Source organism: Geotrypetes seraphini, chromosome 1, assembly GCF_902459505.1.
Source record: "Geotrypetes seraphini chromosome 1, aGeoSer1.1, whole genome shotgun sequence".
Taxonomy (NCBI): Eukaryota; Metazoa; Chordata; class Amphibia; order Gymnophiona; family Dermophiidae; genus Geotrypetes; species Geotrypetes seraphini.
In genome coordinates, this window is record NC_047084.1 from 487001830 (window position 1) to 487019204 (window position 17375).

The 17375-nt window shown below is 48.7% G+C and overlaps 1 protein-coding gene across 2 annotated transcripts in view; it reads left to right on the forward strand.

The window, feature by feature from the left end:
- The first annotated feature begins 1121 nt into the window (after window positions 1-1121).
- Window positions 1122-17375, forward strand: part of ECPAS (Ecm29 proteasome adaptor and scaffold) — a 336957-nt gene continuing 320703 nt past the window's right edge. The window contains exon 1 of one of the 2 annotated variants that reach the window (XM_033926317.1): window positions 1122-1363. In XM_033926317.1, the coding sequence (XP_033782208.1) occupies window positions 1327-1363 (37 nt within the window). In that variant the 5' untranslated portion in view covers window positions 1122-1326. Of the gene's footprint in view, window positions 1364-1452; window positions 1730-17375 lie in introns of those variants that run through there. The other variant, XM_033926309.1, reaches the window with a different exon arrangement.

Here is a 17375-nt window from a genome sequence, read left to right on the forward strand (position 1 = left end):
TGGAGATGTCGTCTGCATATATGTAGTAGATCAGGGGACTGAGCTCGCCGGGGTGGGGACGGAGACAAATTTTTCCCTGTGTCATTCTCTAGGCTCTGCCACGAATCGATTTCGTCTACGTGCGGGCAAGCGGGGTGTCAGTCGGGTTGACGTAGCCGTCATAGCGCAAGCGGGCGCGGGGTATGGCTTTCAAAAGAAATCTTAATCGTTGTACTGCTGATCTTTGGCTCTTTTGACTAATGAGTTTGCCTACCACTGGCTTAGTGGAAGACCCGCAAACAGCACATTGCAGTAATCCAGATGAGAGGTGATGGGGAAGTGGATGCAGTGGGGTAGGGAAACAGACCACACCAGGTGCTATCTCGGCAGGGGCACCAGCACCTCTCCACTCCCCCATGCCATGCTTACTCCCTCCCTTCCCCACCCTTCTTTAAAATCTTCACCAGTGCGAGCAACTCTCTAGCCTGTTGCTTGCGCAGGTCTGGCTCCCTTTGAAATCACTTCTGGGTCACTGAGCCAGGACATGATGTCAGAGGGAAAGCCAGCTTGAGCAGCAAACTGAAAAGCTGCTTGTACTGGCAAAGATTTAGAGATATGGAGGTTGGAAGGGATGGCACGAATGTGGCATGGGGGCACAGGAGCGGGGGAGTGGAGAGGAGGGCACAAGGTGGGTGCCACTGCCTCCCACCCTCACTATGCTACTGTGTGGATGAGGGTCTTGGTAGTGTGCTCAGAAAGGCCAGATATCAGAGAAAGAAATGACAAGTTTTGGCACTTTGTTGGATATGCCAGGAGAAGAAGAGTGTCTATTTCATGTACATTACTTGTCCTTGTCCCAACTCACCCACACAACCCTTCCTATCCTATCTAAACACTTTGCCATGTTATGCAAAAATCCGCAAATGGAAATAAGGCAACCACTTACTTTTCAAACTTTTTTTTTTTTTTTTGTCGAATAATTAGTGAAACGAGGCACTGTTTACAATACCTCTATGAAAGTTTTTACTATCTCTATAAAGCGAGAATACCTGTTTTATTTTTTTTACCATGAATTGTAAAAAAAAAAAAACCACCCAACCCCGGCATATAAGCATTATTCAATAAAAACCAACCTGTTCCTCTGGGGCCGCCGGCCACCTTCGATCCCTTTTTATTGGGAAACCACGCGTCCGGAGAGAATGTGCCTTTCGGGGCTCTAGCACCCCCTTAACTCGGTTCAGGGTGGTGGCTCTTTAGAGGCGGAAGCCCTACCTCCTCCTCCTCTTTTCCACCTGGGCCCTCAGCAGCTCCGCACGGTGAGGCCGGCCGGTCGCCCAGAGGGAGGACATGGAAGCTCTGAACGCGGACTCGCCCATCGACTCAGGTCAGTCGCTTCTTCCCCGCGGGGAGGGCGCGAACAACAAAGCCGAGGCTCAGCAGACCCCCCCTCCCCCCCCTCAGGCCTGCTGCCGCCCTCCTGCCCCGCCGTGGGGAGCTCGTGCATCGAGCTGCCTCTCTCCCCTCCCCCTCCCTCCGAGGGAGGGAGCGGGAGGAGGAGGGGTGGGGGCGATGGCTCAGCGCTTTCTAAATATAAAACGAAAGTGAAGAGAGGGCGTCGGAGGCCGGCTCTGGCCACGCCGCCTTCCCCCCTGTCGAGGCCTAGAGCTCCGTCACCGAGGAGCAGGCGACTGAGGAGGTGGCCCGGGAGCCATGGCCGCGGTGGCGGCCGCCTCGGCCCAGGACGAGCTCAGTAAGTGTGGTGGTGGTGGTGGAGAGGGGAGAGAGGGGGTGTCGGCCCTGGCCGAGCTCCGGGGTGTCGGCCCTGCTCACCGTTTGGGGTGTTTTTTTTTTTTTTTTAAAGCGCCGGAAGTGGCGACGGGCGCCGTTCGCACAGTTTAGTGGCCCTAGTTTGGGGGTTTTTGGTTTTGTTTTTTTAAGGACGCAGCGACATTAACTCCCCGTGAGAAAGTCGCCGGTAGCTAACTGGGGTGGGAGAGGCCGGGTACATGCTGCGGTGCTTGGAAAATCTGCCAGTATTTCCAACATGAGGGGCAGACGGGGCGGGCCTGGATGTATCCCACTATAGAGACTGGGGCGCTTTGCTTCCGAAATCGATGGGCAGCCGGTGTAAAAAAAACTAAAACCGGATTAGTTCCTTCCTCCCGACGTGGAGTTGTTATGCAAGCCTGCCTCCCTCTCGGTTCCCTGTTCTCACAGCACTCGTATCCTTTTCACGTCCATCGTGATGCATCTGAATGTCGCATCTCCTTAATCTCTCGACACTTCTTCTTACCTCTCCTGCCTTTTGTGGACTTTTCTTATTAAATGTCGGAGCCTTTCGATCTTCTGCACTTGCTCTGGCCAAGCAGAAGCTAACCTACTACTCAGTGAATCTAGTTCAGAAAATAGCTGTTTGTTTAAAATACTCCAGCCCTCTTTTTAAACACTGCAGAAAACGGGAGGCAAGCAGTTAAACCATTTTCTTTATGGCTGTCCCTGTATCCGTTGACCCTTCTTTCCCTTACTGTTTGTTTCTTTGTGAACAGGTTGCATGTGCAGAAAATGGGAGGGGAGGGCCTAAAGAAGAAAGGAGAGCAATAATGACTCCTATTCCACCTTACTGTGGTTACAATCAAAGTGGCTTATGTATTATAAATGGAGGAAGGCCTTAGCAGGCTGGAGAGAACCTGGGCAGAAGATCAGAGGACACTAGTTCACATCTGTGTACCTATTTGGAATAGAGGAGTAGCCTAATGGTTAGTGCAATGAACTGAGGTCCTGGGGATCTGGATTCAATTCCCACTGCAGTTCCCTCTGACCCTGGGCAAATCACTTAATTCTCCATTACCCCAGGTACAAATACATCTTAGATTATGAATCCACTAGGGACAAAGAAAGTACCTGCATATAATGTGCACAGTAGTTCTATACAAATGATTGGTAATAGTAGTAGTAGAATACTCTTCTGTTCCCTTAGGTTAAGAACATAAGAATAGCCTTACTGGGTAAGATCAATGGTCCATCTAGCCCAGTATTCATCTTCATGGAGGCCAATCCAGGTCACAAGTACCAAAATCTCAAATAGTAGCAACATTCCATGCTACTGATCCAGGGCAAGAAGTAGTTTCCCCTATGTCTGTTTCAATAGCAGAACCTTCTATGTCTGTTTCAATAGCAAGAACCTTTTATAAAACTGTAGCTGGCAATGTTTTCCAGAGCTTAACTATTCTCTGAGTGAAAAAAATATTTCCTCCTGTTGGTTTTAAAAGTATCTCCCTGTAACTTCGAGTGTCCCCTAGTTTTTGTAAATCTTGATGCATTAAAAAATTGATCCACTTGTACCTGTTCTACACCACTCAGGATTTTATAGACTTCAATCATATCTTCCCTCAGATGTATCTTTTCCAAACTGAAGAGCCATAACTTCTTTAGTCTTTCCTCATACTTCCATTCCCTTTATCATCTTGGTCACTCTTCTTTGAACTTTTTCTAGTTCTGCTTTATTTTTTTTGAGAAAGGTGACTAGACTTGAATGAGATTGCATCATGGAGCGATAGAGGCATTATAACATTCTTAGTCTTTTTTACCATCTCTTTTCTAATAATTCCTAGCATCTTGGTTGCTTTTTTAGATGTTGCTGCACATTGGGCAGAAGGTTTCAGAGTATTGTCTACAATGACACTTGGATCTTTTTCTTGGGTGCTGATCCCCAAGGTGGATCCTAGCGTCTGGTAACTATGATTTGGGTTATTCTTCCCAATGTGCATCACTGCATTTGTCCACATTAAATTTCATCTGCCATTTGGATGCCCAGTCTTCCAAGATCTGCCTGCAATTTTTCACAATCTACATGCGTTTTAAGAACTTTGGACAGTTTAATGTCATCTGCAAATTTAATCACTGCACTTGTCATTCTAATTGCCAGATCATTTATAAATAGGTATGTGTGACATATTAGAGAGGGTGCTCATAGATGCATATTCCGTGTGTTTCAGGAGCATGTCTGATGTGTATTTTTCCCAAATTACAGGGTTGGGGTGGGTGGGCATGAAATGCACTTGCATACTTGATGAAAAATTTCATTCTTAAAAATTGCCCTTCCTTAGCAGTTCTGCAAGGCCTGCAGATTTCTGCCAGGCTTGCTTTCTCCACATGCTCTCTTGTCTTTACCTTTTTTTTTGTCTCTAAGTTATCCAATTGAGGAGGGAAACTCTTTGGCTCATCCTGGTTTTGAACTTACATAAAAAAATAAGACTAACCATACTGGGTCAGACTAATGGTCCATCCAGCCATGTATCTTGCTTCTAACAGTGGCCAATCCAGGTAACAAGTATCTGGCAGAAACCCAAACAGTAGCTAGAGGCTGACTGAATTTCAGTTTCGGATTTGGCACCAAAACCAACCCCAAATTCAGGTTTTGAGTTTTGATTGAAAATGCCTGAGCGTTTTTATTCAGACCTGAAAACGTAACCCCATCGCCACCATAGGTCCACTCCATCCCCCTTCCCTGTCCCCATCCCCATAGGTTCTTCCTGGGCCTAAGGCTCTGGTGACTGAGTGGCTTCTTTGGTGCATTGGTCTTGCCCCCCGGTGGTTCTGTGTTCAAAATGGCGATCACGACTTCATGTGCCAAACCATTTTGGAACTAGGAATAGCATAAACAAGTGCAAGTCTCCAGTTCCAAAATGGTGGTCATGACTTGCCCCGGCAGTCTCATGAAGCTGCCATTTTGAACATGGAGTTACTAGAGGCAGGAGTATTGTGAGATACTTCTGCCCTGAAGAAACCAGTAGACCCCCAGGAACTTAAGAAGGTAGGCTTGGGACAGGCCTTTGGGGCTAAGGAGGGGAAGGGCAAGTGGGGCTAGTTGGGGGGGGGTTCTTTCAGGAGGTTGTGTGTGTGGAAAGCTGACTTGGGGAGGAGAGTGAACTTGCAGCAGTGACGACAGTGACATTTTTTCTTTTTGGTTTTATTCCAATTCTGGCTGAAACTGAACTGCAGATTTCACCAGTGGATTTGATTTTGGTTGACTTCTAGTACTTGCATCCTAAAGCAGTGTGGTTGGTCCCATAAGGCAGGCAAACACAGTGGAGAGGTTCAGAGACACAAGTGTGCTTGGTAATAAAAACAATGCTTTATTGATATAATAACTCGAAACGCATGTGTTTCGATCCTAGTGGCCTGTATCAGGAGTCTATAAACTTGTTGTAAAACAGTGTATATTGCAGAGTAAAATGTATCTCAAAATGGAACATCAGCATAAAAGGCACTTTAAAAGATAAGTGATACACATGCTTCTTCAGAGCTATATCACAACTTGTAAAGTATGGAGTTGTGATCCCTTTTTTGATATTTGTTTTTCCATTCACCGCTAAAAATTTGTCTTAATTTATAGCAATTTTTCATCAATCACTGGTGTCATTATTTTCAAAAGTACACCACACAATAGCACCTATTAATCATTTCATCCATCATATCAATAATATAGAATTGATTTAACATATTTTCATCACACAATTTAATTATTCATGTTGATTCTTTTTTAAGGACCCCTGAGGAAGGCTGAGTATTGCCGAAACACAGACTATGCAGGGTCCGAGCTTCACTGTGCGAGCATTAAACATCAGTGACACAGATATTTTGTACCTGATGTATTTTGTGTTTGTTTTTTGAATAAAACATTTCATTTTTAACCTCCTGAACCTCCAGAAACTAGTGTTATCCCAGGACAAGCAGGCATGATATTCTCACATGTGGGTGACATCATCTACGGAGCCCCGATGCGGAAGCATTTTCAAGCAAACTTGATTGAAGATTTAAGTTTGCTCTGCTGCTCCACGCATGCGTGCCTTCCTGCTCCACTAGGGGGTGCATCCCCTCGTGGTCTCCAGTTCAAAATTTTCCCCTGAGCCTAGAAGTCGTGTTTTTTCAGGCTCTGCCCCAACTGCCTTCTAGCACCGCGATTTTTCTAGTTTTTCATCGTTTAAGTCGCTGTGCGCGAAACTTTTTCTTCTTCAACTTGATTCCTCCTTCGTTTGACCGACCCGGAGGCTTCCGGGTCCCGTGGCCGCGTGGCTATTCGAGCCGTGGCCACTTTCGATTCTATGTCCCGGCCTTTGACCGGCTTTAAAAAGTGCACCCGGTGCAAGCGGCTTCTTTCCATCACAGACCCGCATAGCCGGTGCATCCTCTGCCTGGGGGCCGCTCATCCAACCGACTCCTGTCCCCAGTGCGCTACTTTCCAGAACTGGGCCCTCCGTCGAAGGAAAGCCCACATGGCGGATCTTTTCGCCCCAGACCAACCCTCTACCTCGGCCTCGAGGTCGGCCTCGGCCCTGGCCTTGACCTCGGCCCCGAATACCTCGGCATCGCCTCGAGACTCGACTCCGAAGTCCTCGGGACAACAGAAAGCCTCGGCTCCGGGTAAGTCCCCTCTTCCCTCTTCAGGTTCTGTACCAGCGAAGAAACCAACCTCGGGGACACTGGTGACGCATGGCGGAAGTCCCATGCTTACATCCCCGACGAAGCCCTCCAAGCCTTCGGGCCGTGCCTCCACCACACGAGAATACTCTGATACGAGGTCGCCCCCGGTGGAGTGCACCGAGGCAGGGGACATGCCTTCGATGCTGTCCGTGCCCGTCTTCCAGGACTTACTCCGAGCAATGATCTCGTCGGAGCTGTCCGCTGCAATGGCCCATCTACAACCGGCCTCTGCCTCGACCTCGACCCCGCATGTGCCAGACCAGCCTGAGCCTCGCGTCGAGCCACCTCGGGGAAAAGTGCGCAAGCTTCGCCGCATCTCATCCTCCTCGGACTCCTCGCAAAGGCATCCGAGGCGCTCTCCCTCCACAGACCGCCACAGGGTAAAACGTCGGGCTAAACTAACAGAAACCTCGAACCGCCGTACCTCTAAGAAGGCCCGGGGTTCCCCCACTCTACGAGGCCGTTCACCTACACCTCGTACGGGACCACTGAGGGTGGCAGAGTTATCACTCTCCAACCCACGCATCCTCCGAACTCCCCCTCGGACCGGGGCTCCGATCCGAGGTTTCGGGCTTTCACCAAGGGGGTCCGGGTTGAGGTCACCGATTCGACATCGATCGGTACCCCGAACCCCGGCATCGTCTCCGAGGGGCTCCTCGAGACGGCGGAGATCCACAACCCCGGAACACTTTCACAGTGCTTCCCTGGCCTCGGAGCTTGGATCGGAGCAGGAACCTCGCTACTCGAGGGAAGCCTCCCCTTCCTTCTCCACCCGATGGAGGTCTCGTTCCCCGACCCCCCACGGGGCCTCGGGAACAACCCGACCATCCTTCTCACGCTTTGTCCAGGACATGGGCCACGCTTTGAATTTAGACCACCAGTCCGACTCCAGATACTCTAAAGAGTACCTAGCGGAACTGGATATGCCATCACTGCCCAGAGAGTCCCTTCACTTACCGCCTAACCCGATACTCCAACAGGCTCTCTTCAGGAATCTGGAGATCCCCTATATGGTCACAGCCGTGCCCTCCAAAATGGAGGCCAAGTACCGTACAGTACCCTTTCCGGGATTTGAACAACCACAGCTCTCCCACCAGTCGCTGTTAGTAGAATCCTCCTTAAAAAAGGCTCACCCCTCCCGGGTCTCAGCGGCAGTCCCCCCAGGCCGAGAAGGCCGAACTCTAGACAAGTTCGGCAGGAGACTATATCAAAATGCGATGATGGCCTCTAGGGTGCAAAGCTACACTTTCACCTTCACATCCTACCTCAAACACCTCATTGGACTACTGAGAGCCTTTGAGACTGACCTACCGGCCTCCCGCCAAGGAGCCTTTAGCTTGCTTTTGGAATCCCTCTCCAACCTATGCCTCCATCTATTCCACGCAGCCTACGATGGCTTCGAACTCTCCTCCAGAGAGGCAGCCTTTGCTATCGCCATGCGCCGACTAGCTTGGCTATGCCTGGTCGACATGGACCCCAACTTACAGGACCGGTTGGCTAACCTCCCCTGCGTGGGAAAAGAACTGTTCGATGACACTATCGAGGGGGCTACAAAACGCCTCTCCGAACACGAACGCTCGTTTGCCTCCCTCGTCCGACAAAAGCCCAAACCGCCCGCGTCCAGGCCGTATAGGGCCCCTCCGCGCCAATACCCACAAAAATCCACTCCTGCCTTCTCGCGGCCTCCACCCAGGCGTCCGCAAGCCCACCACCGGGCCATGCCCAAGTCCCAACCGCCTGCGAGTACCAAACCATCCCCGTCCTTTTGACGGGATACGCGGAAGGGGGCGGGCCCCCTCCGCCATAGTCCCAGGCCTCCTTCCCATCGGGGGTCGCCTCAAAGCCTTTTACCCTCGCTGGGAACAAGTCACGTCGGACGCATGGGTCCTTGGCGTGATCTCATCAGGATACTCTCTCAACTTTCGGACCATTCCTCCGGACAACCCCCCAAGGAATTGCCCTCTCAACCGGACGCAGCTACCCCTACTCCTCTCCGAAGCTCGAGACCTGCTTCGCCTGAGAGCAGTGGAGGAGGTTCCCCCCGACCAATGTGGGAAGGGCTTCTACTCCCGTTACTTCCTGGTACCGAAAAAAACGGGAGACTTACGCCCAATACTAGACTTGAGACACCTCAACAAATTTCTGATACGGGAATAATTTCGGATGCTTTCCTACCGACCCTCTACCCCCTGATCGACGAGGGCGACTGGCTCTGCTCCCTCGATCTGAAGGAGGCATACACACATGTCCCAGTGCACCCCGCTCACCGCAAGTTCTTGCGTTTTCAGGTAGAGGACTGGCACCTACAATACCGTGTCCTCCCCTTCGGCCTAGCATCGTCACCTCGGGTCTTCACCAAGTGCCTCGTGGTGGTCGCAGCAACCTTACGCTCCCAGGGCCTCCAGGTATTCCCCTACCTGGACGACTGGCTGATCAAAGCCCCGTCCAGGGAAGCGGTTATCTCAGCGACCCAACAGACTATTACCTACCTACAAAGTCTGGGGTTCGAGATAAACTTCCCAAAATCCCAACTACGCCCCTCCCAGTCCCTACAGTTCATCGGGGCCACGCTGGACACGGTTCGCCTCCGTTCCTTCCTCCCCCCTCCGCGTCTAGAGGCGTTAGTAAGTCTGAGTCGAAGGTTTTCCCTGCTGACCTCGGTATCAGCTTGGCAGATGATGACTCTTCTGGGCCACATGGCCTCCACCGTCCACGTCCCACCCTTCGCCCGCCTCCATCTGAGAATTCCTCAATGGACCCTGGCCTCTCAATGGCAAACCGGGACCCGATCGACCGCCCCGTGACATTGACGCCTTCTTTGCAACGATCGCTCCGCTGGTGGGCCGACTCTTCAAATCTTTCCAAAGGTTTGCTCTTCCTCACCCCACCCCACAGCAAGATACTCACCACGGATTCGTCGGAGTACGCTTGGGGAGCCCATCTGGACGGCCTACGCACTCAAGGGATGTGGTCAGCAGAAGACCGCCGCTGCCACATCAACGTGCTAGAGCTTCGGGCCATCTATCTCGCAGCTGTAGCTTTTCAACATCTGCTCCACGACCGAGTGGTTCTCGTCCAAACCGACAACTAGGTAGCAATGTACTACGTAAACAAACTAGAGGGAACAGGGTCTTGGTCCCTTTGCTGGGAAGCCCTGCGCCTCTGGAAATGGGCAATCTCCAACAACACCTTCCTTCGAGCGGTGTACATACAAGGAGAACAAAACAGTCTGGCGGACAGACTCAGCTGCCTCCTCCAGCCACACGAGTGGTCACTGCACTCTCAGACCCTACGACGGGTGTTCGAAAAGTGGGGGACACCTCAAATAGATCTATTCGCATCCCCCCACAACCACAAGCTGCCTCTCTTCTGCTCCCGGATGTACTCCCCGGACCGGCTCGAGGCCGACGCCTTCCTCCTCGACTGGGAGGGAAGGTTACTGTATGCGTTCCCGCCGTTTCCTCTGATACTGCGGACGCTTGTCCACCTGAAAACAGTACAAGCCACCCTGATCCTGATTGCCCCTCGCTGGCCACGCCAGCCGTGGTTTTCCCTTCTACTTCAACTCAGTGTCAGAGATCCACTACCTCTGCCTCTGTTTCCCTCTCTACTATCACAGGGTCAGGGTTCGCTGTTACATCCCAATCTTCAATCTCTTCATCTGAATGCTTGGTTTCTCTCCCCCTGACTGCTCTCCCCGTGTCTCAATCAGTCAAGGAGATATTGGAGGCCTCTAGAAAGACCTCGACGAGAACCTGCTACTCCCAAAAGTGGACCAGATTCTCAACCTGGTGCTCCTCCCACAGCCAGGACCCGGTGTCGGTCCCCGTCCCTCTGGTCCTTGACTATTTACTTCAATTATCTCATTCCGGCCTAAAGACCAACTCCATTCGAGTACACCTCAGTGCGATTGCGGCCTTTCATCAGCCCCTGGAAGGGAAAGCCCTCTCGCTCCATCCCTTAGTCTCTCGCTTCATGAAGGGTCTTCTGAACGTCCACCCTCCTCTCAAACCTCCCCCGGTGGTTTGGGACCTTAACGTGGTTCTGGCTCAACTAATGAAACCTCCATTTGAGCCCCTAGACAAATGCCATCCAAAATTCCTCACTTGGAAGGTGATTTTCCTGCTCGCGCTCACTTCCGCCCGGCGGGTTAGTGAGTTACAAGCTCTGGTAGTGGACCCACCCTTCACGGTATTCCATCACGACAAGGTGGTACTCCGCACCCATCCAAAGTTCTTGCCTAAAGTAGTGTCTGATTTTCATCTTAATCAGTCCATTGTCTTGCTTGTGTTTTTTCCCAAGCCCCACTCTCACCCCGGAGAAGTGGCGCTCCACACTCTTGACTGCAAACCGGTTAGGTCACCCAGTTTCCAAACGCACCTTGTCCAACTGGTTGGCCGATTGCATCTCCTTTTGCTACGCTCAGGCTGGTCTCGCGCTGCATGGTCTAGTAACGGGACACAAGGTCCGAGCGATGGCAGCCTCCGTAGCATTCCTCAGGTCCACACCTATTGAGGAAATCTGCAAGGCTGCCACGTGGTCTTCGGTTCATACCTTCACCTCCCATTACTGTCTGGACTCACTATCCAGGAGCGATGGCTGGTTCGGCCAATCGGTTTTACGAAATCTATTTGCTTAAATTGCCAACTTCCCTCCATCCCTTTTCAGTTAGCTTGGAGGTCACCCACATGTGAGAATATCATGCCTGCTTGTCCTGGGATAAAGCACAGTTACTTACCGTAACAGGTGTTATCCAGGGACAGCAGGCATATATTCTCACAACCCGCCCACCTCCCCGAGGTTGGCTTCTTTGCTAGTTAAGTGAACTGTAGATCACAAAGGGATGCACCCCCTAGTGGAGCAGGAAGGCACGCATGCGTGGAGCAGCAGAGCAAACTTAAATCTTCAATCAAGTTTGCTTGAAAATGCTTCCGCATCGGGGCTCCGTAGATGACGTCACCCACATGTGAGAATATATGCCTGCTGTCCCTGGATAACACCTGTTACGGGAAGTAACTGTGCTTTCCTTGTACTTTTGGTCCCATAAGGCATCATGTTAGGGTTGCTAGAAATCCTAGGATTAGTCTAAAATCTCCTGGAACTGGGTAACTTGGAAGCTCAGCTTCCTTGTCCCTGTGCACCCATTTGTCATGTCACTAAACGACCCCTATATGGAAAAAGGATGACTCAAAGCCTTCACACTTTAAACGAGGCATAGAGGTATGTAACCTGCAGGTCTTCATTTGCCACCATTTACTATATTAGAAGGCTTTTTGGTACCATACAGACTGGGGAAGTGGGGCTCATCTCCTCCATTCTTCCTCCTCTTCCTCATTTTTTAGGGTTAGGGAAGACTTTGTTATTGTTTCTCCTCCCTGCTATTATTTCTGCCTGTATCCCTGACAATATTGCTTTATCGCTCTTTCTGATTGGGGGGGGGGGCAGGAAATCCCAACCACTGTCTGGTGTGTCATGAACATTTTTGCTAGCTCTGCTTTTGATCTCCTTCCTGGAGAGATACCTGTGCTCTTATTGTGAAGGCAATCTCTTTTATAGTCGACTGATCTGTTTCACCACAGATTTTGCAGGCAGGTCCTTGAGAACTTTGACTCACGCAGTTGCATCTGTTTTATATTATTGAGTGTGAGCTGATTACCTGACAATTCCCCCCCTTTTACAAAGCTGCGGTAGTGGCTGCTGCATGGCAAACACTCCAACGTCTATTAAATCCCTATGGACATCGGAGCGATTACCGCAGCAGTTGCTACCGGGACTTTGTAAAAAGGGTAAGAAAAACAGTGAAAGGGTCCATTTAACAATTTCTGCCACTGGGCAACTGATATTAAGTACTCAAAGGTGCACTATTTCTAGGCATCTTGCCCTGAAAGTGGTCTTTCTCTAAGCAAATCAGGGTAGGAAACTGAATAGCACTTTTCCAAAGCCCACTCAGTCCATTTTTTCGGTGTTCTTAGCTATGCAATTAATCTTGTTTATTAAGGCAAGATTCGTTTATTATAGCTTATTATCAAGCCAAAACTTGCATTAGTCTGTGAGTTTTGGCACAGGAATAAGCTATAGTAAATGAATCTTGCCTCCACAAAGAAAATTAATTGCATAACTCAGAACTGCCAAAAATATGGATTGAGTGGAAAAGCGCTCTTCAATTCCAGACCCAACCTCACTAGTGTAAACTTATCAGGCTTACTCTTGATGAGGTTGGGAAGGAAATGACAGTTAAATGCAAATGAGCATTGGTGGGATATACAGTATAGTGCCAGAAATGTCCACATAAGCACAGCAGATAGCTAATATCAAGCAAGAACATAAGAAGTGCCTCTGCTGGGTCAGACCAGAGGTCCATCGTGCCCAGCAGTCTGCACGCGCAGTGGCCCAACAGGTCCAGGACCTATGTAGTAGTCCTCTATCTGTACCCCTTTTCCTTCAGAAAATTGTCCAATCCCTTCTTGAACCCTAATACCGTACTCTGTCCTATCACACCCTCTGGAAGTGCATTCCAGGTGTCCACCACCCGTTGGGTGAAGAAAAACTTCCAACATTGGTTTTGAATCTGTCCCCTTTCAACTTTTCCAAATGCCCTCTCGTTCTTGTAGTTTTTGAAAGTTTGAAGAATCTGTCCCTCTCCACTATCTCAATGCCCTTCATGATCTTGTAGATCTCTATCATATCCCCTCTAATTCTCCTCTTCTTCAGGGAAAAGAGCCCCAGTTTCTCCAGTCTCTCAATGTATGAAAGGTTTTCCATACCTTTTATCAAACGTGTCGCTCTCCTCTGAACCCTCTCGAGTATCGCCTTATCCTTCTTAAGGTACGGCGACCAATATTGGACGCAGTACTCCAGATGTGGACGCACCATCGCCCGATACAACGGCAGGATAACTTCTTTCATTCTGGTTGTAATACCCTTCTTGATTATACCTAGCATTCTATTCTCTCTCTTAGCGGCTGCTGCGCACTGTGCCGACAGCTTCATTGTCTTATCCACTATTACTCCCAAGACCCTTTCTTGGGTATTCTCACTCAATAACATCCCTCCCATTGTATAGCTGTACCTCCGGGTTTTTGCTTCCTACATGCAATACTTTACATTTCTCTACATTGAACTTCATCTGCCATCTCGTCGTCCACTCCCCTAGCTTGTTCAGGTCCCTTGGTAATTCTTCGCAGTCCTCTTTAGTCCAAGCACCACTAAATAGTGTGGTTTCGTCCACAAATTTTATTATTTCGCACTTCGTCCCTGTTTCTATATCATTTATAAATATATTGAATAGCAGCGGTCCGAGCACCGACCCCTGCGGAACACCACTCGTTACCCTCCTCCAGTCCGAGTAGTGGCCCTTCACTCCTACCCTCTGCTTCCTACCCGCCAACCAATTCCTGATCCATCTATGTATGTCTCCTTCCACCCCATGGTTCTTCAGTTTCCGAAGTAGGCGTTCATGGGGTACCTTGTCAAAGGCTTTTTGGAAATCTAAATATACGATGTCTATGGGGTCCCTTTGTCCATCCGTTTGTTAATTCCTTCGAAGAAGTGTAGTAAGTTCGTTAGGCACGATCTCAAAATGCTCATCAATGCTGTCTTATCAGCGCTTCCATCATTTTCCCCAGAACCGAGGTCAGACTCACCAGTCTCTAATTCCCCGGGTCACCTCTTGATCCCTTTTTAAAGATGGGCGTAACATTGGCTATCTTCCAATCCTCCGGGATCGCTCCTGTTTTCAGGGATAGATTGCAAACTTGCTGTAGTAGTTCCACTATTTCCTCCTTTAGTTCTTTCAGTACCCTAGGGTGGATTCCGTCCGGGCCCGGCAATTTGTCGGTTTTTAATTTTTCTAACTGCCTATGTACATCTTCAAGGTTTACTTCCATGGATGTTAATTTATTTGTTTGGTCTCCTTTGAAGATTTGCTCAGGTTCCGGTATGTTGGATGTGTCCCCTTTTGTAAATACAGACGAAAAGAACATGTTTAGTCTTTCCACCACTTCTCTCTCCTCCTTCACCACTCTCTTCCTGTCATCCAGCGGTCCCACCTCCTCCCTAGCCGGCTGCTTCCCTTTAACATATCTGAAGAACAGTTTGAAATTTCATGCTTCCTTGGCTAGCCTTTCTTCATATTCCTTTTTGGCTTTTCTAACTACACGGTGACACTCTTTTTGATACTTCCTGTGCTCTTTCCAGTTCTCCTAAGTTTTGCCTTTTTTCCATTTCCTGAATGAATTCTTCTTATCACCTATCGCTTTCTTCACTTCTTTGGTTATCCACGCCGGGTCTTTTGTTCGATTCTTTTTGCAACCTTTTCTGAATCTTGGGATATGCAGATTTTGTGCCTCGATCACTGTGTCCTTGAATAAAGACCAGGCTTGTTCTATAGACTGCCATTTCTTTGCGGTGTTCCTAAGTTTCTTCCTTACCATTATTCTCATCGCTTTGTAGTCTCCTGTCTTGAAGTTAAAAGTTGTCGCTATGGTTCTTTGAACTTGATCATATTGTAATCGCTGTTTCCCCAACGGTCCCACTACTTTCACTTTCTTTACAGGTCCCCCTAGCCCATTTAGGATTAGGTCCAGAGTGGTATTCCCTCTCGTCGGTTCTCTAACAAGTTGATCCATGAAGCAATCCTGTATAGCCTCCAGGAATCCGGTCTCTCTGGCGCATTTTGAGCTTCCAAGATTCCAATCTATCCCGGGATAGTTGAAGTCTCCCATAATAATTGTGTTACCGCTTTTGCATTCTCGCTTCATCTCGGCTTCCATTTCTTCATCGATAGCTTCGGTTTGCCCAGGTAGACAATAGTACAGGCCCATCTTTATCTCTGATCCTTTCCTTCCTGGTATTTTAACCCATAGCAATTCCAATTTGTTTAGTCGTCTCAGCTGTGTCTACTCTGGTCGAGTGTATGCTTTCTATTATGTATAGGGCTATTCCTCCTCCTTTCTGACCTGACCTGTCCTGACGATAGAGTTTGTACCCCGGTAGTGTTGTATCCCATTTGTTTTCTTCATTCCACCATGTTTCGGAGACCCCCAATGATGTCTATGTTCTCGGTTTTGGCCATGACTTCTAATTCCTCCATTTTGTTCCTTAGGCTCCTTGCATTAGTATATATGCAATTTAGGTCCTGGTATTTTTTTGTCTTCATTTCCTTTTGCTGTGCTTCGAACTTTATTTTATCCTCCTCTTCTGGGTTAGTCAACTCTTGTGAAAGTGAAGGAAGCATTTGATTTTCTGGAAGTCCTGTGTGTCCTAGAAAATGCTGAGTAAATACACTGCTTCATTACTCTTTGGTGTTGTTTACCTTCTTCCTAGTCTCTTGCTTTGCCTTAGATCAGTGGTCTCAAACTCAAACCCTTTGCAGGGCCACATTTTGGATTTGTAGGTACTTGGAGGGCTGCAGAAAAAATAGTTAATATCTTATTAAAGAAATTACAATTTTGCATGGGGTAAAACTCTTTATAGTTTATAAATCTTTCCTTTTGGCTAAGTCTTAATAATATTGTAATTTATAGCTAAAGAGACATAAGATCAAGAAACTGTTTTATTTTACTTTTGTGATTATGCTAAACATACAGAGGGCCTCAAAATAGTAACTGGTGGGCCGCATGTGGCCCCTGGGCCACGAGTTTGAGATCACATGTGTCAAACACAAGGCCTACTGGCCGAATCTGGCCCGCCTGGCCATTTTATGTGGCCCACGGTGACTGTGCCACAGCACAGGGACAGTCTTAGGGGGAAGCAAACAGGGCAGCTGTCCTGGGACCCTAGACTCTGGAGGGGCCCCTAGTGGGTCAGGAAGAGAGTGATACCAGATCAGGGGAAGGGAGGATGGAAGGAGATAGATGTTAGAAGGGGGAGGGAAGGAGGTGTGAGTGATTACAGACCACAGTAGGGGGAAGGAGAAAAAGGAATGAAGGGACAGAGATGGCAAACTGTGGGAAGGAGGGAAAAAATATGCCAGATCATAGGAGGGGGGAAAACAAAGATGTCAGAACACAAGAGGGGGAGAGAGAGGGAGGAGATGGTACACAGGGATGGGAAGAGTGGGAAAGGAAAAGAGATGGAGAAATGCTGTTTAGGATTGATGAGAATAGGGGAAAAGGAGGGAGGACATGTATAGCGAGGAGGAGAAGACATGGAAAAATATATTGAGAAGGAAGCAGAAAAATGGAAGAAAGTTGAATGTTAAAGGTTAATGCCAAAGATGGATGTAGGGCAGAAAGTGAAGGAGAGAAAAACAGCAAATGGATAAGAAGGTCTTGGAAACAGAGTTAAGAGCACAGACAAAAAGGAAGTGCAGCCAGAGACTGTGAAAGATGATTAAAAAATAAAATCACCAGACAACAAAGGTAAGAAAATTATTTTGGAAATTTACATCTGCTGTCTATATTTTGCACTGTTCAGGAAGAAATTCATTTGTTTCTATTTCTCTGGTGGTGTACTGTATGTGCTAGATGTGGTGTATTTAGATTTAAGCAAAGCCTTCGACAGTGTTCCACACAGACGTCTCATAAATAAACCGAGTGCCCTCAGGATGGGCCCCAAAGTGACAGACTGTTAGGAACTGGTTGAGTGGAAGATGACAAGAGTAGTGGTCAGTGGAGATCACTTTGAGGAACATAAGAGCAATACTTGGTCAGACCAGTGGTCCGTCTAACCCAGAATCCTTCTACTAAGACTAACCCCCTCTTTTACGAAACTGCGATAGCAGTTTCTAGCACAGAGAGCCGCGCTGAATGACTGCGCTGCTCCCAATGCTCATAGGAACTCAGTGAGCATCGAGGAGCAGTGTGGGCCATTCAGCGTGGCTCTCCTTGCTAGACTGCTATCACAGTTTTGTAAAAGGAGGCCTAAGTATCTTAATAAAAAATTTGGACCGTGACTTAGTCTGTGTTTTAGAT